Source organism: Balearica regulorum, chromosome 3 (genome assembly GCF_011004875.1).
Source record: "Balearica regulorum gibbericeps isolate bBalReg1 chromosome 3, bBalReg1.pri, whole genome shotgun sequence".
NCBI classification, from domain to species: domain Eukaryota; kingdom Metazoa; phylum Chordata; class Aves; order Gruiformes; family Gruidae; genus Balearica; species Balearica regulorum.
Genome location: NC_046186.1, coordinates 120,566,225 through 120,591,826, shown reverse-complemented (window position 1 = coordinate 120,591,826; position 25,602 = coordinate 120,566,225). Strand labels below are relative to the sequence as shown.

General features: G+C 38.5%; 1 protein-coding gene across 3 annotated transcripts in view; it reads left to right on the top strand.

The window, feature by feature from the left end:
* The window catches only part of PLCB4 (phospholipase C beta 4), a 206,021-nt gene that overhangs the window by 158,143 nt on the left and 22,276 nt on the right, over positions 1-25,602 (top strand). For all 3 annotated transcript variants that reach the window (XM_075749801.1, XM_075749802.1, XM_075749800.1), the window contains 12 exons: positions 399-540; positions 1,184-1,268; positions 1,487-1,611; positions 3,634-3,685; positions 5,958-6,060; positions 7,805-7,969; positions 10,838-11,042; positions 15,110-15,198; positions 15,635-15,785; positions 18,540-18,589; positions 18,711-18,776; positions 24,079-24,194. In XM_075749801.1, the coding sequence (XP_075605916.1) occupies positions 399-540; positions 1,184-1,268; positions 1,487-1,611; positions 3,634-3,685; positions 5,958-6,060; positions 7,805-7,969; positions 10,838-11,042; positions 15,110-15,198; positions 15,635-15,785; positions 18,540-18,589; positions 18,711-18,776; positions 24,079-24,194 (1,349 nt within the window). The remainder of the gene's footprint in view (positions 1-398; positions 541-1,183; positions 1,269-1,486; positions 1,612-3,633; positions 3,686-5,957; positions 6,061-7,804; positions 7,970-10,837; positions 11,043-15,109; positions 15,199-15,634; positions 15,786-18,539; positions 18,590-18,710; positions 18,777-24,078; positions 24,195-25,602) is intronic.

The window sequence follows — 25,602 nt, the reverse complement described above, 5'->3', positions numbered from 1 at the left end:
CACCGCAGTTGCTATGAGAAAATTTGTATTAAATCACAATTAATTAGAAGTTTATTTGGCAAAGATAGATCATTATCTCCCACCATTCTTCAGTTTGTTGAAATATTTATCTTTTATCCCGAAGTTATCCCACTAACATTATGTAATATTTACGCACTGCTTAGGAGCTTTTCTGTCATCAGTCCTCTTGCATGCATCCTGTAACATTGAGAGTGTTTGGTGCCTATACCAGTAAGAAAATAAGTCTTAATTTGTGACATTAAATTTCCACTTTTATTAATTTGCACTTTCTTTAACTTTCTTCAGATTTGGGTGTAATTGTGTATCACATTTGAAAATTCCAACAATAGTGTTTGCACACACAAATAGTGATTATTCTTTTTAATGTCTGTTTTCAGGGTTTAGTAACTGTTGAAGATGAACAAGCATGGATGGCATCTTACAAATATGTAGGTGCCACAACCAATATACATCCATATTTATCAACAATGGTCAACTATGCTCAACCTGTAAAATTTCAAGGTTTCGATGTAGCAGAAGGTAACATAAAAGGTTGAATGGAATAAAAGTATTTGTCTGCTTATTCTAGGTAGTTTTTTTTTAATCTCTACATTTCCTGAGTTTAGAAGTGGTGTAAGACTTTTATAGTTTAATGACCATCATCGGTATATTTTTAGATCTGTTTCCTTGGATGTAAAGTTAGCATGTTATTCCGTTGGTCATCCACACGGAGTCACTAAATTACTGGGAGAATACGAAGCTGTTGAGGTTGATTCTATTCTATACGCCTTTCCATTTAAACTGCCTTTTTTAGTTCATCTTTCTGTAAAGTAAGGTTAGCGTGATCGTCACAGTGGTCAGCAGTTAGCTGATGCTTTCATATTGCACACTAGACCGTTTATCATGTTGTTTTGCCTTATCTAGCCATACAACACAGACTTTAAATGACAATTTTGTCAAAAAAAAAAAAAAAAAGTTTTGTTGATTTCCCAGGAAGTGAAAGAAAAAGGAAAGTCAGAAATATTATGAAATTTCTCTTTGGTATAATTTGATTCTATGAGTGACAGATGATGGAGAAACAGACCAGAATTTGCTATATGCTGCTATTGCGTATAGTGCATGATTTTGAATTTCGATTTGTCATTACAGAAGTATTTTAAAATGTCTTGTCTTTTCTTTCTAGAACGTAATATTCATCATAATATGTCCTCTTTCAATGAATCAGTCGGACTAGGGTATTTGAAGACCCATGCTATTGAGTTTGTGAAGTATCCTTTCACCTCCTCATACCACTTCTCTACTAATGCTACAGATAAACAATAAGCGTACCTTTCTAGATTTAGTGTTCCACGTCTGTAAAGGAATAGGGAAAGTAGGTCATAGGATGAGAAACAGTAAGATTAACGTAAGAAATATTGAAGATACCAGGAGATGACCATCCATTTCTATGATGTTTTTATCTCATTTTCCTTGATGAATTATACAGTTATAATAAACGACAAATGAGTCGGATATACCCAAAGGGAGGCCGAGTGGATTCCAGTAATTACATGCCTCAGATTTTCTGGAACGCTGGCTGCCAGATGGTCTCACTGAACTATCAGACCCCAGGTAGGCAGCAACGACCAGTGAACCTCAATCCTAAAGAATGGCTTGGGCAGGAACTCTCAAACAGATGCCATGGATTTGCTTCTGGCATTTTTTGAGGAAACAGACATATGGCTAAATAATACGGTGGGGTGGAATTATGGAAGCGTAAGAAAAGAAGCAATAAAAACACCGTACATAGAAGGAAAATTCAGTCCCCTTTCATGGAAAAATAATAGACTGTTGTAACTTTTCACATAAATGATAATGTTTTATTAATAAAAAGTATTAATTACAGGGAAATCACTGTTTTCACAAAACACAGCTTGGCACAGTTGGGTGCGTGTCTGCAAAGTAAAGATGGAGTGTACAAATTAAGATGGTAAAAAGTAATGACTGTGTGCCAAATGCATTTCTAGACCAGTTATTGTGAAGTGTTAAAAAGTCGTGTTCAGCATCAGAGAATGGGGTCTGAGATCCCAGCTGAGAGAATGATGGCAGGGAATGTAAATGCTTCTCCACAGCGGAAACTGGGAGGAGATGTATTGTTCCTGTTCAGTGAAGGTGTGAGTATAACAGGCTAGGGGTTTTTAGTTTATTTTGGTTCTTTTTAATTAATCGAGGAATGTCTTCAGTCATATATGTAACAGACCGGTTTTTCCAGTTGCTTTTTCTAGCTGCGATAGTGCTTTTGTGCTTCCTTTTTTTTTTTTTTTTTTTTTTTACACACTCATGCACACACCCCCCCCCCCCCCCAAAAGTTGTCTTTGGTACTGCAGACACTCCTAATGGTAATTCCCCGAGTTCTGTCCTGCAAAGCTTGGCACTGATTTCACTAGCTGAGGAAGCAAGAGAAGACTGTGCTGGAATACACCGCTTGTAAAGCACTCCACTGGACGCGATACGGAGGTTGGAGCAGATATGCAAGCTTCAGTCTTCTCCCAGCACTGCTTCTGCCCACTGCGTGTCGTTCTCAGCCCCTTTATATTGCAAAATGAGAGTGGTAATTGTATAATCAAAGTGAGCAACTCTCCTGTGTTAGTCCTCTATGATCCAACTGTGGTGTCAGGCTGAAGAATAATTGAGGAAATATAAGTTAAGGCTGTCCACTAAAGCAAATAATAAGGAGCATATGAGAATCTTATATTTTGTGTAATGGAGAACATACAGAAGAGTTTTTGTTCCTTTTTGAAGGTAGAGTCTGTTGGGCAAGAAAATACCTGTGTTGCCGCTAAACAAGAATATTGTGTTCTAGTGTAATTGGAAACCTGCAGGAAAACATTTTATTTTTTAGAAAGTTTGGGAGAGGTTTTGGTGGGAGGGGGCTTATTATGTGTTTACAATCTGTCTTTATATACAAGTGCCGTAATAAGGCATTTGAGTAAAGCTCAGATGCTTTAGATGTTGAAACTAGGCAATGCTGCTGTGATCTTTGTGGTTGCTTTTTTGTGGTATTTTATTCAGTTAAGCCCATAGAAAACCAGTGTGATATCTCACCTTCTTTAAGACATCAGAATACAGACAGCTTCATCGGAAGTAGTTGTCTATGGTCATTGTAGAGAAATACGTACTTCTAGGATGTCTCATCAAGTATGTTTTATGTGTCTGCCTTAGACTAAGATTAATTGCACTGTTTAAGTGCTTGTATCCCTCCGTTACTCAGAGTGATTCTAGCTCACTAGCAGAAATGGAGACACCTATAGTGTAGATACCAAATTGAGATGATGGAAATCCCATCCCAGGCACTTCACACGACCACAGTCTGATGCTTCTCTGCCTGCCAAGTGTGTTTGAATTCAGGGAGAGACTGTTTTCTAAGCACAGTGTAGACTTCAGCTGGGTTAATAAAGCTGTTAATACTGTGAAGAAATCTGAAGTTTTCCTATTGCTTCCTTTTATTTCTTAATGTGTCTGGTTTATCTGCATTAAATTTAATTTTTATTTAAACTGATTATTCTGGACAAACAATCTTATTTTCTTTTCTAAAAAGCATTGTTCATGATCTGCATTAATCAGAAGGAAAGTAATTTTTTTCTCTCGTGACAGATTTAGCAATGCAGTTGAATCAAGGAAAATTTGAATATAATGGATCATGCGGGTGAGTGATATGATTTAAACTGTTGTCACTGTCTATCAGAATCCTTTACTATGGTTTTAATAAAATTTTGTCACTATTAATTATGTGTTACAGAAGAAAAATGGGATGCTAGGTGAAGAGTAGAAATTAGCAGAATTCAGGGAGAATTATCCCCTGCGAGGAGGTATTCTGATGAATATGCTTTTTAATTATGCCCAATTTTTAAAGATGAGCTAGAAGGGGATTTGTGTGCAAATTATGAAGATGATCATGGATACCATACACAGTTATTTAAATACATCTTCATCTTCTGTTCACAATCTTTCTTTGAAGATACGCCTCAGAGTGGAGATTCATTGCACAGTTCACAGAATTGCCAAATTTACTTGGACAAGTTGAGCCTTAATACGTAGGGAACATTTTTTTAATCTGTGTACTTTACTTGTAGAGCAGATTTCACAGATCATCCTGAAGTGTTTCATCTCTCTAAGTTCTTACCCATGACTTTTGCATGAAAAAGGATGCTCAAGTGATGTTGACAGATTTTTCTCAAATGTTGAGTTTATACCTTAATAGGATAGGCTGATCGTTAACATCACAAGAAAGGAGAATTTTGATGAATTATAGGAAATGACAGTCCAGAATCACATTAAAATCTGCAAACTCATCCTGGGGAGAAAAAAATGCAAATCTTATTCAGAAAGAAAATCTGAGATGATGAAGCTTGGTAAAATTCCTCATCTGGAGAATAGGCAACATAGTGTTTTGCCACTCCGTGCCTTGATTTCAGTTCTGAACTCTTCAGAGAGAGGCTGTTGGGTTTGACAGAAGTGCAGTCTCTGGTCGTTTCAATCAGAATAGCAAAACCAGAAGAAAACCAAAGGTTTGGGTTTTTTTATGTCAGAGTATGATTCCTTCCTTATTTGACCCACAAGTCTAGTGAAAGAGCACATATTCACTATTGCCAAATGCTCTGAAGGACAGGCGTCATTATCGACTAAATTACTTGATCCTTATGTCAGTCTTCTGGTATTACAGTAATATAGTGGTATATTTGTATATGCATTATAAATGCAGTGCTGTTTCAGTCACAGAAAACATGCAGGGCAATGACAATAAAAAATACATTTCCTTCTGTCTGTACTCCTTTTTTTTCTCTGATTTACAGTTTTCATGCTGGTGAAATAAGATTGAGTCACTCTAGCTTCAGTGGTTTTTATTTCAGCAGGCCTGAAGCAGAGGCTAAGGATGTTTCTGATAGCTCCCTCTGCCCATAACCTACTTTAATAAAATATTATGAAATCACACACATTTATAATGTCAGAAAAATGAGGAATATTACTTTCCTAAACAGAAGCCACATTATGAAAAAATGGGAGAAATCATTGACATTCTCGCCATTGGAATTTTTCCAGCATTTTTTAATTATTTCTGAATTCCGTCTAGGCCTTTATTAACACTGCGTACCAGTGATTCACTGGAGAGACTAAGGGTGGATAAAAAAATGATCTTCTAGCAGCTGTTGTCTGTCAGGGCTGCAGAATTAGCAAGATGACTCCAGTTACACATTTCCTTCCACCAGTGGAAGAGAACCCCTGTCTTTTCTGTGATCAACTGCTATTTCATTTTGATGGCAGAATCCTTGGGTTTTGGTTCATCAGAGCACGTATCGGCTTCATTGATATGTTGATCCAGTGTGTAGTCCTCAGGGATGTATTGTAAGTGTTATTATGGTAGTACCTTTCCTGCTACTATAATTAACAATCTGTCAGCACTGACATTATCAGCTGTTTCCCCCAAGGTTTTATAACCGAGATGAAAAAATTAGCTTCAAGCTGAAATTTATTGCATGAATCTTGACTCTGTGGAGCTGCTTCATTTAAAAACATAAATTTGAATAAGCCCTCTGTATTTTTCCAAAGTGTTAAAGAATTAAAACAAATGAGACCATCTACTTTTTATTATGTGATAACTCACTGTATTTTTAAAATTATTATTAAATTATTTTGAAATGTTCTTGATTATATTACATTTGTTTTCATCTTGAAATTCAGGGTTGATTTCACCTCTCAGTAGCTGGCAATTCAAAATTAAGATTAATGTTTATCTGTACTCTGGACAACCGAGATATTTCCTTTTACGTCCTCACACTTGCAGCTAGAATGATAGTCTGTATTTTACAGTGCTGTAGGAGAGCTCATTGGTTAAAGCTCGAACATCCATTTTATTTGTATTTAATACAATTTTAATTTCCACACAAGAATAATTTTCTTCTTCTTTTTGTTGAAATAAGGTATCTACTTAAACCAGATTTCATGCGACGACCGGATCGAACGTTTGACCCTTTCTCTGAAACTCCTGTAGATGGTGTAATTGCTGCAACATGTTCTGTACAGGTAAAACAACAATAAACAAACTTCTGTCATCTTATCACATCCAAAATCACATTTAAATGTCAATGGAAACAGGATATCTACAGATGTGTTTGGATTATGTGGATTTTGTCAATTTGTTTGCATTGTGGGTTTTTTTTTTATTGCTGGCTAAGACATCTATGTTTACTTGATCTGAGTTGGTTAGAAACGGTTTGTAAAAATACGTTATCACTGAATTTTAACCCCCCTCATGCTCTTTTTGAATTACATCAAAATTACACTTTGATTCGCACAAATGAATAAATGAAGTTAATTTCTGCGGACAGTATGAAATTATGCAAACATCACTTGTCACCGTAGAGCAAGGAGGAACATGGGCACACAGGGACAGGATATTTTCAAAATAAGTAGAGAAAAACAGTGAATGTGATGAAGGCCATTACTTTGGAGTTATCCATGAATAACAAAGTCCATAAAACTTCTGTTGTAGTTCTAAAGCATGGGTAGGTATCACGTTTTGGAAGGAGGCTGACAATTGTAAAACCTGTTCTGTGACTTTTCTCTCTTTGCTCCAGTACCCTATTTGTAGCTTCACAAAAGACTGAAGCTTTCAGTTACCACGTTCTACGTGCAGAATGGAAGTTTCAAACTCTCCCACCAAGGGCTTGTTGTGCGTTCTAGACATATAACTAAGTTTCATTTGCACCTCCAGAAGAACAAAAACGTTTTATTGATGTTTTTCTTTAATGTTAATGATAGTACAGTCCCTCCAAGACAGAAGTGGGATCTGGTGGTGAGAACATAAGTTTGAGGTATCACTAGAGGTAGTTCTTAGATCACGTATTTTGTCACTTGCTCTTCTTGTGTGTCTAAAACTAGTATAAAATTCCCTATAAATTCTGATATAAAGGAGTGGACTGAAGCCGGTGATGGTACCCCTCAGCCCCATAACTTTTCAGATTTGTTATCCAGAGTGTTCCCTGGAAGAATGTTAGATCATGAAAAGAAAAGGACTTGAAATGAGTTTAAATCGTGTTTCAGTGTTTTTTTTTTCCTTCCTTGATCATAGTAATGAAAACATTAGCTGTATTTTTTAGTAGTAGATCATCTTGATGGAATAAAAATTTTCGCTGGAGTAATCGCCTGCTGTGGCTAGATTAATCTTGACTTGGAGTATGACTTAGAGCCAAATTGCAACAAATCTGCATATACATAACAATATAGAGGACTTGTGTGGGGTTTTTGTTTGTTTGCTTCGTGAGCATTTCCCAGACACATAATACAGAGTTAGACTGACATGTGATTAGTTTAAAACCTTTAAGTGAAAGCAGAGCAATAGCTTCCTTTCACCTCTTTGTAGTCAAGACATAGAATAGATTACTACTTCTGAACAGAAGGTTTAAAGTTGCAGAATAGCAGTGCCAATCTTGGTTGTTTCAATCAGTGTTTTTCAGTAATATTGTGAACGCATCTGTGAGACGTCAGCTAATTGGGCTGACTGACTTACAACTGTTAATGCCATAGCACAATGAGCACAGTCATTTCCAGTTAAGGATATATTTTAGGTCTTATCACAACAGCTTTTCTGAAGAAGCACAATTTTAGCACTAAATATACCATTTTCATATGATGAAATAAATATATCTGTTCTGTATAAAGCATTTTTCAGACTGCTGTCAATAAAAAAAGATCAATATTTCCATTATTCATAAAATGCTTTGTGCTTTGTATTGCTTTTCCTTACTGCTCTGTTATTATGTTGCAGGTAATATCTGGTCAGTTCTTATCAGACAAAAAAATCGGTACGTATGTAGAAGTGGATATGTATGGTTTACCCACGGACACGATACGTAAAGAATTTCGAACACGCATGGTGATGAACAATGGTCTGAACCCTGTTTACAATGAAGAATCATTTGTATTCCGAAAGGTAGGATATTTAGAAAGCACAGTTTGTGGTTGCCAGCCCTTTTGCACTTGAGCGTCCTTGCTCACTTGAGCCACCCCTCCCTGCTTCAGTCTGACTGCTCACATGAATAAGTACTGCTCCCATGAAAAAGGGTTTGTAGGGTTCCTGTTTACTACAGTAAACAATCTAAAGCTGAAAGAAGCTTTCAAGAGGTTGTTGGTTTTTGTTTTGGTTTTTTTGTTTTTTTTTAATTTTGCTTTGGTTTATTTTTCTAATGGATAACCTCTGTAGCTGTCACATGATTTTTTTTTTTTGTTTGTTTCTGTTTGGCTTTTCCCTCCCCTTTGCTTCCTCCTCCCACTTGGAGGTAGCCACCTCCTCCGTGACCATGCCTGTGTTCAAGGTATGCAGTCTGCTCAGAATGAGCCCCCGCTGGTGGAGACCATCATTCCTTGGAGATTTCTTCTTCCCTGCCCTGGCAGTGGCTGCTATCTTGCACTGTTCCTTCAGCCCAGAGGGCAGGTGAGATGCTGCATCCAAAGCTAAGGTCAATGTTATTACATGGAAAAGTCGGAAGGGTGCTGTGTTCCTCAGACGTGTTGCCAGCTCCCTCCTTAAGTAGTCCATGTGCATCATGTACCTTTTTCTTCATTTTTTTTTTTTAATAACAAAAGAAAAACAAACCTTTTTTTCTTGGTATGGGGGATTTAAAGAGAGAGATCAGTCATCCATGTTCATTTTTTATCTCTCAGTCTTTATATATATGATACACATATATATATATATTTATTTTTTTCTGTTGACTGGAGTTTCATCCAGACTACATGTGTTAGCAGTGCCGTCTTTGATAACGTCTGTTTTGCTTACACCTGTTTTGTTGTCATGCAAAATTGTTGCTCTTTTATTCCAAAGTGACAGACTTTGCCAAGTGGTGATAACACTTCACACTTGGGTATATTACACACATAATCTGCTTTTTTAAGAGTATAACCAGTTTTTAATAGAAATGTAGTTAATGCAAAAGAGTTTTTTCTGGACTCAAATATATTCTGGAATGAATGTGACTTCAAGGGCTTTTCTCTGTGTATGAGGAGGCACAGGGACAGATGCTTAGGTACAATGACAGGCAATCATGCTGCCCGTGGCTTGCTGGCCATATGGCCAGCATCTGCTGCTTTCTGATTTCTTAAACCAAAAGGCCCGTAACCTTCAGGATGCGCACGGCTTCAGTCTAAAAGGGGGGTACTTGTGTATCGTGGCATGGGTACAGTGGCTGATGCCAATATTCTTCGGACTTTCTGCTCTACTGCGCAATGAACAATTACATGGTCGCACATTCTTTCGAATAACTCGTACTGTAAGTCAGCCAAGAGATTGTTTTTCTTCCTCTCAGGCCCTTACGGTATCAGGCTTAACATTGCAATCAAGACATACATTGATGACCAAGCTAATGAGTGACATAAACACAGCAGGAACAACTCCTCTACCTGGAGGGAATGAAGGCGTGGGGTGTACAGTGCTAAAAGGTTGTGAGGGTGGAAGTGCCTACCGTCATACCTTAGAACAAATTAGCGGAGGGGGAACGATAAACTTAGTCCCCACTCCTGCTCCCTAGTAAATCTGTATCTGAGCCCATCATGTAATGAAAGATGTGCCGATCTGTGGCCTGCAGAGGAGAGATCTTACCTGCCCTTTTTGGGCTGCAATGTTCTCCTCAAGCTGATACTTAATCCTACACAGTTGCTCTCAGGTAACCTGCTTGATTGGTCTTCTGTCATGTTTCTTGTTTTTATTTTCAGTAAAATAAAGCTTCAGTCATTCTAACCCAAGTTCTGTGTTGTCACTCTGTTGTGTAAGGGGGAGGGAGGGTGAGTGCTGGTGGTAACCTTTCCTGGGAGTGCTACGTTATCATCAAGTTGTCGTCAGGTGGAGCAGCATGTCAGTGAATAGCTCCGGTGGGTTCAGAGACTGAAAGCGTACTTTATTTTGTGCCCTCTGAGACTGAAAATGAAAATGGCAGGGAGAAAGGCTAAGGGAGATAGTAGATGCAGTTTTACTTAGGTCTTTCCTTTTGTCCTGTAAGCGTTAATGAATAGAGCCAGGTAGAGAAGGAGTGGGAAGACCTTTTCAAGCTGGCAGAGAGGGTGTCCCTCCCGGTTAGCTGTCTGTACCTCGCTGCTCTGTACACAGAGGCAGCACCTTTGTTCCAGGAAAGGCAGGGAATTTTTTTTGTTACTGTTTCGGTGGTCCAGATGGGGGCTGACAGATGCAGATAGCTGGCAGCATCCCTGCCCACCATGCGTACCATGTACCCTTCATGTCGTGAGCACAGCGCACCCACTTTGCTGGCAGCACGCCATTTCGGCAGGTCTGTCACCCTGTCCTGACCTCCTCTGTCTGCTTCTCCCCTTTGCAGAACCCGTAGTTCAGCGTACATCCCCATCAGCTTGTGCTTGTACTCTTTCCGTTCTTCACTGCCTTTTTGGATACATCCCAAATCCCATCTTTCTGTCATGGTTCCTCCTGATTTGGCACTATCTACCCTTTGATTGCCAGTGTATCTGTCATTTCCCAGGTAGTATTTACCTGCCTTCTTACCGATGCCACTGGTCTTCAGTAATGAAAAAGAAATAACCAAAATATTTAGCCAGTCTAACTGTAAGCTGCAGGATTTGCATATTCTGAAATCTACCTATTATTTAGGGTGAAAAAAAAAAAAGCATTTCTAGGAAAGATTAGTCTTAAAGTGTGCAGTTTGCAGGGAACGACGTTACCTTACAGTGCTAATAGTCTGTTTCTGGCATACAAAGTGAATGGTTCAAACACGGGAGGCGGGGAGGGTGCTACTGTATTAGAGTCATTGAATATCTTCATTTTGTGACTTTCCAGGTTATTCTCCCTGATCTTGCTGTCCTGAGAATAGCAGTGTATGATGACAATAATAAGCTGATCGGTCAGAGGATCCTGCCTCTGGATGGTCTGCAAGCAGGTTACAGACACATTTCCCTTCGGAATGAGGGCAACAAACCACTCTCTCTCCCGACGGTTTTCTGCAACATTGTGCTTAAAACATACGTGCCTGATGGGTTTGGAGGTGAGATAAACCTGTGCTGTAGATTTTGAGGGGTGTTGTGAAAGTACTGAGGTACTGTGGTGTCAGTGTGGCAGCCAGAAGCAAACACGCAATGCTGGAGGATTGGAGAGATTTATTATTTTAACTGCTTGGAAACCCTGCGTATTCAAATCAGCTTTCAGACCAAGTGCCTGCCTCGGTGTTAATGACAAGTATCTGTTACATGACAAAATAATATTGGAAATAAGCTAATACTAGTTAATTTGATTTTTCTCTGTTGACATTTAGGAAGATTCTTCTTTTAAATTTTTTTTAATTACAATTTTTTTCTGACACAAATATTTGTAAGGTTAGCATGTACTTCAGCGATATTGTTTGGCCTATAAACAATTCGTGCAGCATCTAGACTGGTTTTTTCAAACAGAATCACTTTTGTATTCTTGAGAATATTGGCGTATTGTTAAAAATGGACAGTGAAATAATTTAGCATCCAAAACCTTTTTGCATTTTTCTCTCCCAATTTTACATGGTTTTAGTGTGGTTTAATTATTTTTGGGTTTTCAGGAAAGTATTTTTTAATGCGAGCCATGTCCATGACCAGGTTGGCAGGGCCATGGTCATTTATACTGAGCGGTGGCAAATTGCCACATGTGGATAGGAACAAACAGCTGAGAACAATCATTACACCACTTAAATCAGTGTAATGGGTAGGTTCACCCTGAGGGTGTTCCTCTGGGAAATGTTTTCTTCACTGCAGATTAAATTCGCTTATACATTAGGCAATATGTAAACGATTTAAAACTGTAAGAGAGAAATTGTGCTAAAAGTTAGTGCTCTGACTCTGCAGCAAAGTGAAGTTCACCTTAGAGTTGATTGGCAAAACATTATTGATAAAGGTAACATTTTGCTCTTTGCAAAAAGTATTTCAAACCAGCTCTCTATGCAAAGAATTACTGCTACTTTTCTGAGTGTCGTTTCTGGAGGAGGGGAAGGCTTACTTAACATAATAGATCATGTATCTTCAAGCCTGTTTGCTGGTATTTATCCAGGATTTAAAAAGGCCTGGACTTCAGTAACAATATTTCATGGCAAAAGTGAAGCATTTACAGAAGCATTTGTGGTGTTCCTATGTGAAATCCTGGTTGCTGCAAGTCAGCTGGAGTTTTGCCACAGGTCCTGAAGCACTACCATGCCTTTATGCAGCATGTTTCATCTACAATATTTAACTTCGGGGACTTTGTCTCAAGACAAATGTAAGCTTCTGCTTAAGCTTTTGATTCTCGAGGCAGTAATCGAAATATGAATCTAAGGGACGTGTTTAAGCATGTGCTTTAGTTCTTTCCTGAACTTAGGCTTTTGACAGTAAATGACTCAGTTAAAATATTTTCTAAACTAGGGACTGTCACTGTTTGGAAAAACAGACTCCATATTAACATGAATTGAGTCCAATTATTAGTTCTTCTCTCCTGACATAGTTTTGATGTGTCTCATGTATTTTTCTCATGGCTGTAGAACAGCAGCATGATGAACAACTGGGAAATAACTTTCTATACTCGGGTGGAATCATTAGTATTCTGTAGGCATGTGTTTTTTAATTACTTATCATTTGCAGTGAACCTTTCATTGTTTTATGAGCTATCATTAGGATCTCCATGGTTGTTTTAGCAAACCTGTAGGAAGGTATAGCTCAATTTGATAGCTGCCTACTTTTTTTTTTTTTACTTCTTTTTTTGTAACCTGTATGAGTAAGATTTAGAAACTTGCACCAAATAATTACTAGAATGGATAATGTATTGTAGGCTTTAAAAGATGCATAATTTTATTTTTCAAATAACTTAGTAATTTCTTGTGGTTTATTTGCATCAGCTACTCTGTTCCCAATAAAACACAATACTGACACAAATTTATGCAAATGAAGTAGCATTCTCCAAAGAGAAGCTTCTATAATAGAAGTCTGTATGTAAGTAAGCATGGCTACTTAGGTTAGTGGTTAGAGTCCACTGTAATGTACTCTTCCAGTGATTTTCCTAGGTTTAGATTTAATTGTGATTCTTCTACAAAATGCTATTCCCCCCACACACACACACCTTACCTCACTGAGGGTAAAGAAAAGCGTAAGCAGAGGACAAATGACAATGTGAGAAACAGTGATGAGTCACATCCCCCTTGTAGAAATGCTGAGCCTTTGGAGATGTGCTTCTATGGTTAGTAATACAATTTACAAAGGTCTCGCTCTGCCAAACATGTTAGTCATTTTTACCTTGAAGCTCATGATAATCAGGTTCCATTTTCAAATGACGCATCGTGTTAGCAGGGTAGTCCTGGATTTTCACTGAAGAGTCCATGCTAAGGACAAAAAGACGTGCTTACTAAGTTAGGGAAAAGGGAAACAGTCGGTGCTGAGCTGCAAGGCCACTGTTATGGCTGAAAATAAATTTTACATGGTTTTTGTCTATGTGAAGTAAATTTCAGAGGACATGTTGGAGACAACGTATTTGTGTAGATAAATAGAGCTGTCAAGGGTACTGCTATGTACTTAATAGAACCTTTTTTAGAATGGGAGTGCTGTCTGTGCTTTTCTTGCTTGAGAAATGCATCTGGTGACTTCAGAGGAATATTTCATAGAAGAACTTAGGTTGGAAGGGAGATGATATAGTCCAACCCCTACTTTGCACAAGAAGGGTAGCAAATTTCTTCCCAAAGCTTTTGATGGGTCAGATATTTTTACAGACCTGGTCAGTGGACCAGCTTCTCTGTCTTGCATCATTGTAAGCTAACTTGGAAAATGGCTGAAGAGATGACATGAAATACGGGCAAAATTCAAATGATGATGAAACCCACGAGTGTCAGAACTGTCAGTGCAGAAATAATGGCCTATTATATGCTAGTATATCTAGACAATCTAGAATATCAGGGTACAAAAACATTTGTCTTTTAGTCGGAAGCAGCCAAACCCAGGGCGTTGCAGCCTTCCGCAAAGCAGGAGCTTCCTTGCGGCTGAAGCGCCGTCCAGGGTCCTGCCAACGGTCCTGGCAAAACCCCGGAGTTCCTCAAAGGACAATGTTGTGTAGTGAATGATGAGTCAGTCGGGCTGCAGCGTTCAAACTTCCTTTTGTAAGTTACTGCTCTAACGAGGAAGGTTTATTAACTGAGACCAGCGAGTCTTTTCTCTGTAAGTCTGAAGTTAAAGTTTCAGAGGGATCATCAAAACAGATTAAAAGCTGCGGTCTCTGAATGTATTGTTATTGTAGGTGCTGGATCAGTTCAATTTGTAAAATCATTTCTTGCTGTGTGGAGCGTCTCCTTTGCTGTTTGTGAATTCTTTGACCGTTGAAATTAAGCATGGAAAGGGATTATTCAATATGCAGGTGCAGATTCATGTGTCTTTGTCTTCCGGTAAACTATACTTGCACATTTATCACTGCATATGGAAAACAGATTCAATGATCTGTATGGTATCTGGTGCAGGGTAGTGCTGTGATACCACTAATGGTACTGTATCATGTGCAAGATTCAAATATTGGTCATGAGGGTCCACAGAAAAGCCATTTCACAGCCTGTCATGTTCCAGACATGAAGCATCACAAAGGCAAGGGAGAACAGATTTCCCCGATTGCCTTAACCACCCATTTGAAACTACTGTTTAGCTAAAAAATATAACAGCATTTCCTACAATTTCCTGCAGTAGCAAGTCAGTCAGCACCCCCTCGAATAACCAAGAGACAAACTTGTTAGTGCTTTGTGGCTCAGGAGATCCCATTCTGGTCTCAAATTCTAGTATCATCAAGTGGGAGTAAGTTAGGGCAACATCAGTCTGATGGAGTCAGTGGTTTTTCCCTAAATAACACAGCTGGATTAATACCAGTCCCTTGCTGCATTATAAACTGATTCATGTTCTAGCGGGTTCAGGCGTTGTGGCGATGACTGCTTTCAGTCCTGCCAAGTTCACTATGGAAAGTTGGACTATTGTTGCAAGCCTTGGCTCATAACAAGAAGGGTAAAATAAAAGTCTTGTAAAAGATTAATTTCCAAATGCCTCTGAAGATCATAAAAAATTGTTGTGGGGTTTTGGTTTTTTTTCTTTGCAGATATTGTGGATGCTTTATCAGATCCAAAGAAATTTTTGTCTATCACAGAAAAAAGAGCAGACCAAATGAGAGCTATGGGTATCGAAACTGTAAGTAGAACTTAATGACAAACAGCCCATTTATGTTCATGCTGTGCTCTTTTCTAAAGTAAACTGGTCCTTCTCCAATCGATGCATGTTACCTATTATTTCGCATTTTCAAATGTAAGCCTCTTTGTCCTGCTCTGAAATACATTGGCTTATGTTAGTTTAGGTACTGAAATACTATTCACTGACTTTTCATGGATCATACTAACACATCCTTTAGAAGTAGAAATTTTAAGAAACGGGAAGGGAGCCGTAATTTAGTAGGTAGCCATTTAGAGTAGCCTACAAATACTTTACTGAATATAGTGTTGTATGAAAGTATGTTGCAATTTTCTTAATTATGTTTAAAGTAAGCAAGTTCAGAAATTTTCCATAGCCCAACTGTTATACTACAAGTAAACCAACAATTAACTTATTATGATGTGAATGTTTCTTTCAGAGTGATATAGCCGATGTACCAAATGACACTTCAAAGAACGATAGAAAAGGAAAAGCCAATAATGCCAAAGCCAACGTAACGCCTCAGAGTAGCTCTGAACTTCGACCGAGTACCACCGCAGGCTTTGGATCTGGGACCGATGCTAAAAAAGGTAGAAAAAAAAATCCTGTGCCACTCCCTCAGTTCTGAAGTGATTCAGAAAGTCACAGAGAAGTACTCGTTACGCAGTTTTCGTTTTGCAGTTCTATTCATTCTCTCCCTTTTAGAAGGTAACAACTTTTGCTGTTGAGAGTGGTCTTTGTCTAATTGCAAATAAATTTTGTATATTACTAAAATGGCTATATAGAGCCAATACAGCTTTATTTTACTAAGTGGCCTCTTCACATAGCTGTATACCTACTGCCAACAGCAGTAACCTGCATGACTCTGGGAGCAGTTTACTAAAGATCTACTGGAGGAACATCAATAGGAATGACTATTTTCTGGTATACTCCACAGAAACTCTTCTGCTTTTTTTTTTTTTCCTCCCTCCACAAATCCCTTGGCAGAGCTGCAGATTTAAGTAATTAAAGGTATTTAGAATTCAATGGATTCTGTAGAGATTTCCCAACAATTAGAAATGTTTTCAATGTGTGGTTTTACTCTGAATAGTGATTATGGAAATGGCATGTTTGTTGTAAAAGATACCCATATTAAATGCTCATTTATAAGTATGTAATTTTTCCTCACTGTTCACCGTTCACTCTACAAAGTCATCTTACAGAGTCAAATGGGATTATTTATTTCTCACATATCATAGGTAATGAAGATTAAGTGAGAAAACAAATTTGTGCGGCTGAATGAAACACAATAAATGTTTCTGTTAATGGGCCAGAAGAATTAGAATCTGATTCACTCTTTTTCATCCACCTCAGCCCAAAGGGATTGATAGGAGTGAAAAGGAGCACTGACTGCTCTTGTTCTTAAACTTGAGCAGACATGGCTGAATACACACACGTGAAGGGATCTCTTGAGAGACAAAATGCCGTGTCTCTGGAGTCACTTTTTGGCAATAAAACAGGTCATCTCTGGCACCTGAACTCTTTCAAAGTTCTCCCTTGGTGTAAAACCCAGATTATTTTATGCAGTGAGGTGTTTTCATATTTCATCTATCATCACCAAGATACACAAGTATTAGCTTTATCGTGCATTAATTAAGCATGAAATTTTCTGGGGTTGGCAACTAATTCCTGGTTGCCATGGAGTCAGACCTGGTGAACAAAGTACATGAGTCTGTGTTTATAAATAAAATCCTGAGGAAGTTTGTTTAGAACACAGCATGCCGACGCAGCCCTGGTCTTAAACTGAGATTTCAGTCCTTACGCATTCTTGTCTGCAACCATTTTTATCCATGTTCTTGCATGTTAAAGTAGAGCTGTTTATTTTGATGTCCCATGTAACAATCCATTTATATTACTTATCTCTATGATCTTTTAAGATCTGAATCATTCTACCGTTGTTACAATATACAACTCACCTTGCTATTAGAAAGTAGGTATCCAGCAAGATAAGGTGTCTGGGGAAGGCTTTCAGATATACAAGAATGTTGGGGGTTTTGTTCTCTGACTTTCAGGAAGAGTTAAGTGATTTGTGTTTTTGAAAACTTAAGCTTCTATCTGTACCTAAATTTGTTCCGGTCTCATTTACTAGACTAATGTTAATACCGTATAATTGAGCAGAATCTTACGCTTCTAGGAAAATAAAAAAATTGTGTTCCCTAAGGAGATTGCCTACCTTCCTCCCACTCCCCTCCCTTTTTTTTTTTTTCTTTTATAGCACCTGAGTATTTTCCACTTAAATTAATCTTAAAAGGCAAAAAGTTCTTTTCAAGGCAGGGGGAATCTCATAGCCCACAGACTAAGAGCAGTTACCTAAATACGTTTGCAGTGTGTTTATGTACAGGCGAACGTTTTCCTGTAAAAATTCAGAAAAAGACATATGCATTACAATTCTCATGGCATCGTACTGATGTTTTTATTAATGATTACATGCAGGATGTGCTTAGTAGTTTAAAAAGCATCACAATATGTCACAAAACATTTATTAAAGCATAAAGATGAAATGAGATTTGGTTTTGTTTGCAGTGCAGTTCAGGTGATCAAAATATATTTTCATTTATCTAAATAGTACTGTTAGTCTTTATGATAGATTTGCTTGTTGTATTGAATTTTCGTTAGAATTTTCACTTATGATTTTGTGTTTCTCCTCCATTTTCAACTCTCCTTTATTCTTGGAGTGTACTGTTGCTCCTTTTCTAATAGCCGGGTATTAACCAAAATGCACATTTTTACCTCCATTGACATACAGGCTGCAAGTAAATTTTCACTCCTACGATTTTTGTGTTTTAAACGGAGGAGAATTAGTATACCTAGCCTCCATTAACCCTTTATGTAGTCATGTAGAAGCTTACCCGAGAAGCCTCCCCCCGAAACGAGTGGTGCCAGAGCAATCTCCAGCTATGGACCAAAATTCTGAAGTTTATGTGGTTCAGTTTTAATGTACATAAACGGGTTGCTGTGTTTTCAGAAAAGGAACTTTTTCAATACTTAGATTGCTATGTTTTGACACTTCAGAATTGTAAGGGAGTAAAATACACTCATTGATTCATTTCTTTCTTCACAAGGCAATTGATTAAGCAGTGCTTTGGCACTTGATTGAGTAGTGATTTGAAAAGGAAATTAACTGTATCTTAGCTATATCTTGATGAATAATTTTCTCATTAACCTGTGACTATTTTTATGTGGTAAAAAACATTAATTAATTGCTAACTTAAATGTAGGTTTCTGCGGTAAAACTCAAATTTAAAAGCATGAGATATCCTAGTATGCATGATGTTTTAGATAAACTGTATCAATACCTTCCTTAGGTATAGACCTTATTCCTCAAGTGAAGATAGAAGATTTAAAGCAAATGAAGGTAAGTATAGGCACAAGCTTTTCAAGATGTGTTCCTAATTATTTGTTTTAATTAGCCAGGATTTTATCTGGTTAGAGTCAATATGACCAGAGAAAAATTGATCCAACTTCTCTTTTTGTAGGCTTATATAAAGCATTTAAAGAAACAGCAGAAAGAGCTGAATGCCTTAAAGAAGAAACATGCCAAGGTATGATCATTAAGACCTCTCTGAGCAACCCGCTCTAACTGAAAACAGTTGCGGCCCTCACTAACAGACAGCTCCTAATTGAATTGTAGGGAAAAACTAAGGAACAGTAGTTGGACCACCAAGAAAGGCATATGTGTTTTAAATGTACTGAAATATGCTCCAGTGAGCACATTTTCCCTTTAGCAACCCTTTGTATGTCTGCCTGAGTTTCGGTGCACATTTGTTTGACCCATCTAAGCATCCAAAGCTCACCTTTTTCAGGTAATGATTTTCTCTAGCTCCTCTCTTGCATAACATATTGACAGGCAGCTTGGAGGAAAAAAAAGGCAGTGGAGATGTGAGAGGGTGCTGCATCGAAGACAGGCACTGGCAAAACCGCAAAATTGCTGAAGAGAACTGGAATGTGTAACTGAAAAATAAAACGCCCTATTCCTCCTCACTTATATCTGTGTTAACCACTTTATAGTCATCTTTTTCCTTGGTCCGGTTGGCAGTGATGTCCCAAATACATACAACACTATCACAAATATATTTTACATTAGAAAAACACAGCCAATTTTCTCGGGCCCTTTATCATTAGAAAACCATTCCTCTTGTTACGGAAAGAGGCATAACAAGTGAAGGAAGTATCTTAAGTTCTGAACTTTGGCAATTCATACAAATCCATTCTGGGCTTTTGGGACGGTTATTCCCTTGCTCTCTTTGATTGCAGGTTTCGTTGCAGATCTGACGTAATGTAGTTTTCTGGGCATTTTTAATATCAGTCTTTGTGTTTATTTTCATGACTGTTGTTTGGGCGTGGGACTCTATGCCTGTACAACGAAGTATGACGAAACTACTTTCAATAATTGGCACTTTTGTGGAGCTCTTAGTATCAAAAGTAGTATAAGAAAATTAAATAGTTGCATTTCAGACTCCTTACTGACTCTGTGCAGAAGGGAAATGAAGGAATTCTCCATTTTAGTGCTGTTGTTCAAAGCCTGTGCTCAAGAGAAACTGTGTCATCCACACTTGTGGGCATGGGACACTTTCTAGACCTTCATAAGGTTGATCTTTTAGGGAGCTTTTTAGTTTCTTATTCATTGGACAACACCCAGCAGCTTGGTAGAGCAGCTTTTTGCAAATGACAATGGTACCATGGTTACATAAACCCCGGCCGTACTCAATGATCTATGGTCCCGATATCTGTGACCCGCAGTAGTGTACGGATATCTTAGCCAAGACTGCGCTTGCTAATGTTAAAAAATTGATCCATCTGTTCAGGCTTGCACTTGCTTCTTCTAATCTGAGGAAAAAAAATTACCAGCCGCAATCTGAAAGTGCTGTGCACTCAGAAGGGCTTTCAGCATGAGCTCAAGCACAGCTATTTTAGGTCTGAGCCAGCCTGTGTCCTGCTGGTCTTAAGTACCGAGTGCAAGTCTGTCCTAACAAGAAAGTGCCTGTCTAGAGCATGCCTTGCTGAAGGCTTCAGTGAGGGCAGCTTCTTGAATTTGGAGAGGAGAGGCCGAGTAGAGAAGTGTGGCCGTGTTAGCTCACAGATGATCTTAGGGAAGTGCTTGGTGTACTCATCGCTGGTTTGAATGCGTTTTATTAGCTGCGATGGAGCAGGAGAGCCGTGCAGTTAGTTATCCACGATCAGCTTGAGGAAGCCTCTGTATTAAGCAGACTGACCTTAAAAGTTCCAGAGATAGGTTGGCTCTCATTTAACCATAGACACTCCAGAGATCTGGAGAAGTAAACAGAAGGGAATTGTTCATGTTGTTTGAGGAAAGAAAAGTCTAATACTTTTCCATCTAAAGTTGGCCTCGGAAAGTGTGTTATGGAAAATGAATGCACGCAAGTGTGGAAGAGCGAGCAGGGTGAGAGGAAGGAGCTCTGACCTAAGCGATGTAGAAGCTAACCTGGTAGTCCTGGGCAGAGCTAGCTAAGGAAGACGACAGCAGTACTGACAGCATCGACTCAGTGTAGAGAAGTATTAGCGTATGTGGGCTGGGACAGGGAGGGACAAAAATGAGTAAGCGCCCTGTCTAGAAATGAGTGAGCTTTCTTAAGAGTCCTCACATTCACAGAGGGAATTTGGAAGAAACATCACTTCTAAAGAAACGACTGTCAGCATTATCTTCTTGCCTGAGAATATTGAGGTGCCAGAAGAATCGGTGGGATCTGAGAAGCTGGTACCAGAAAGGGCAGGCCCCTGGGATTCTGTCTGCGTGACAGATTTCATCACGGTCACGTTCCGTCACTTCAAAGTAGATTAGCAGCTGCTATGAGGAGTTTGAAAGTGTTACCCATGTATGGATTGTGTTCTTTTATATTGTCTGTAATACTGCCATTATTCAGGGGACAGTAAGGCAGTAGCGGCAAGATCTTCAAAAGTACAGAAAGCAACAAAGATATTCTATCCTTCATGGGTCTGTTTAAAATCCAGGCCAATCCAGGCAAAATGTACCTTTTTGATGCCAGGAGACAGGGCTGCCAACAAGCAAACCAGAATATTGTTGTAGTGGCACTTATTTTGCGAGCTATCCACCTCTGATGCTGTAGTTTTCCTTTTGTTTGACTTTGAAAAACAATGGCAAATTAATGTGATGATCACCATTTTTAAAAAAAAATGTTATGTTAGGAGTATCTTTCTCTTGAATCTTAGGTCTGGTAACATGTGCTTGTGGTCATTTTAAACTAATATGTCCAGCCACTTGTGCATATTGCAGTAATGTTTGTCTTTAAACAATGCATTCATAAAAACACCTGCACTGGGCAGTTTTTGAAATAAAGTATTTCCTGCCTACGTTCCCGTACGTAACTTTAATCTCCCAGTATGAATGTTACTGTGCAACTGCAGAGTGGCTGATGTGTCTGAATGTTGTCTGTTGGTTTATATTTTCTTCTTTTCTTTTTTTAATCGAGTTAGATCTCGAGTACTGTTTAGGGAAATGCTCTGGGGTGGCACGGCAGGTAGATGGGCTACAAAGACAAGGAGGTGTGCATGTATGAGTCTCAGTCACTGATTTCATTTCTTAGCAGCCTGCTTCTATGGGCCCCGACTGAAGTTTAGTGTTTTGCAGGGCTGTCACGTAGTTTTTGTGTTTCTTGGGTTAGAAGAGGAAGGATAGTGAGGGATTATCTTGATATATTCTCTAACAGTCAGCAGCACAACAGATGATTGTGGTATATAGTTCTAGCGGTTTCAGACAAAACAGTGATACTCACAAATGCCTCCTTCAGGAATTTAATATGGCCAGAGACAGTAACCAGAATGGCGTAATTACCACCCAAAAATATAAATCCCAGAATTCATCTCCTGCACATTTATATTGACATCAAATATATGTACTGTTTGAAATAAAGCCTAATAAAAAAAGGAACATTAAAAAAATCTCCGTTTCAAAATGCAAAAGCGACAGTACAAAAGACTATGGGACTCTAGATTAATAAAGTTCTGCAAAATGGATTGTTGATTTGGAAATTACAGTTTCTTCTTTTTTTTTTATTTCCTCATTTTTGTATTCTGTAATGAGGATCCTCTAGACTTCAGTTTTCAGTTGTACACAGGAATGTTTGTGTTGCTTTAGGGAGATACCAGGCAGGAATAAGAGTTTGTATGATAGGAGCTTACTTCCTCTTCAATAGACTGAACTGTGTTAGCACTTCATCTTTTATAGCAAGGATTGTATTGTTCTGTTCTTCTAGGGCAGAGTGGGTACTTTGAGAGATGCTCTCAGCCACTTCACCTGTGGCTGCCTGGTGCTTGTCAAGCTTACGGCGTTCTTTTCACTGCCCGTATTTTTTCCTACCTGGTTAGTCAGTGTAAATACTCCCTGGTGAAGCTGGCATGTTTTAATGTTGACAGAGTCTATTTGTTTCCCTTTAAATCCTCTGTAGAACAGAAAATTCAGTTCCCCACTCTAAATAGAAAATTTGGAAGCAGTGCGCGTTCCCCGGGGAAGTGCTTGGCAGATGTCGGAGCGCTTGGTTACAGCCCAGGGCTAGATTTTTAAAAGCATCACAACGTTTATATTCAAGTTTTGGTAAAAGTGAATGTAAAAGTCTTTAATTAGTATTTTTAGAGGAAAAAACAGTGATAAGGCAAACACAGGTGTATAGAAAATAATAACAAAGAGCAGTAGAATAGTGAGGGTAGAATAAAGGCAAAATGAGCTATAAAACAAAATAGAGATAAAGTCCTGGAAGAGGCCATATTAATTAATGCAAGGCTTTTTGTCACGATTAGATAAAATGTGGATGGAAATTAATAATGTAATTTAACAAACAACAATTTTTCCTATTGCAATGTAAATTTAATATTTAGTGCTCTCTGTGGTAGTTAAATATTTGCATCATTATGAGCAGCTGTTCTGATAAAGGAGAATATGAATTCAAGTTCAATAATGAAGTCTACATCTAAGCACTAAGTGAAGCATGTCATTTCTGGTGCAGTCCTGTAATGGAAAGGAACCGTCTGTATGGTAGACCCAAGTGTGTCAGATGAAGTAATGATTCATCTTTTCGGCATAGGAACAGTTTTTTCCTCCCCTTCCATAGACAACCTCCTCTGCCACTTCACCAATGTAAGCCACGTAACTGTAGCAGTGACAACAGGTTAGCATTGATGTCTCATACTCCCCAGGTAGCCCTGTACGCCCAGTGTATCAGCACGTGCTGTATTGTTTGGGGGGGGGAAAGCGGGACAATGGTTATTTGCAGTTACGTGTAGCTGGAAGTCGTGTTGCACAGCTTACTACCACTTGCAAAAGTGCAACAAAGTGGAAATTCTTAATGATAAGGTTGCTGCCGTCATTGGTGGTCACGGTGCAGATCTTCAGAATGTCTGTTGTTAATGATTTGGGGTTTAGCTCATGTTTGGACTTGGAGCTATTTGATTTGCAGGGGCCAAGGGGCCAGCACTGTATTCAGTATGAGATATGTAGAGGAGGGGGGGACTGGACTGGGTTTTATTCTCCTCTGCATTCAGAAACTTTGAATGATATGATCTGAGCTTGTAAATCTGTTTTTTTTTTACATTGCGCTTAAATGGACATTTATTCAAATAGATGAAGTCTTTACCCATCATTCTTTTGTTTTAAGCTATACCATATTTTTAAGGTCCACTACAGATTTTCATTTTTCAAACGAAGAAATGTTTTAGTGCTTATGGTAGAATATCTGGAACCTTTAACACCAGATGGCTAAACTAGATTAAATTCCGTTGTCAAAGTTATCTGTGCACTGATATTTTTACACTGTAAGAAAACTAAGCATTAAAAATCCAGCAACCTAATTGTAAGGTCCTACTGTTTTCCAGGAGCACAGCGCTATGCAGAAGTTGCACTGCACACAAATTGACAAAATAGTGGCACAGTATGATAAAGAAAAGGTATCATACGAGAAAATGTTAGAGAAGGCAGTCAAGAAGAAAGGGTAAGATATTATTTTAATTATTTTTTAGACTTAAAGTTTTTATGCTTTTGTGGTCTGGAATAAAACATTCATAAAAAGGTCATTCAGATGGATGAATTGCAGCTGGAACCAGCATCATACATCAGACTGAGCGTGAGCTGCTTGCGGGCTCTAGCAATGGGCCATAAGTGTTGTACTCACTTTGCCTTTCTCTAGTGATCTACTATCTGAGTTTTAAAAGTAAAAGCAAAGGAGTTGCCTCAGATTTTTATTTCTGTAGTCTGATCTAGTCCCACTTTATTCCCCAGGGAACGTCACTATTGTGTTCAGTGAGAGCGGACTGATGTCCTCAGTAGCTCTAACGACCAGAAAGTAGCAATGATTTGATTTCAGGGAAAAAGCTGGCTGCTAAATCCTGAACATTTTAGAATAGTAGAGTTTTGCCTTGCTGTCAAGTTGAAGTTTCTTTTTTAACAATAAAGCCTTCAGATCCTCAGCTGGGATAAATCAGTATTACTCCTTTGACTTGAGCTAAGCTGTTTTGGTTTGCAGTAGCTGATGGCCTGGGACATTATCTGTGTGAATCTCTCAGTTGTCCCCAAAAAGTTCCTGGTGACTTTAATAAAATGTCCCCCTCTCAGTCCCATTCAGAATTGTGTAGCAGGACTTGCTGTTGCCTTGCTGCCATCGTGTAATCTGGTGGCAATTTCTCCTCTCCACCTTTCACGCTATGACTGGCATTTCATTGAGACATAGCGGTTTATACTATAATACCGTGACCTAAAGCAGGAATTACTTTATTTAGTTCTGTATCAAGCTATGCCAATAATTAGCCAATGATTTCATATTGTTGTCATCTGGCAACAACAACTCGCAACCAGCTCGCTGAATATTGAACATAGATGCCTCTTTGGCATTGGATTCTTCCACGAATACTTTTTGGTTTATAATTTATTTGGAATGGCAGTGGGTTTTGAGTGTGCATGTTATAAGCTTGCAACGGAACAGAAGTCGAAATGTCAGAAGTAAACAAGGCGAGGAGAATTCTCCTCACTAAATTATTAAAAGCTCACAAACTCTTTAAAAAGCTCATGTTTTGGTTTTATGTCCAAGAACAGAGAACTGTAAGCACCCAAATACTTCTCATCGAAGTAGTTCCTTCCAGAAAATCACTACTTCTCCAAACAGAGAAGGAACAACTACAGGACTATTTAATTTAACGTGGTTTTGATTCAATTTCCATTGAATATAACACAGCAGAAGGTTATTGATATAGCTGGATTTATAGTTACAGTCAGGGTATTTACTACAGTGGTAGTGAACTAAGCCCTGGACATTGCACCAGAATTATTGTGGAGGGAGAAAGGCTTCCCCGTGCTCTGGTATTGAAGAATCTTGTATCAGAAGAGGAATGAATCAGTATTCCTGC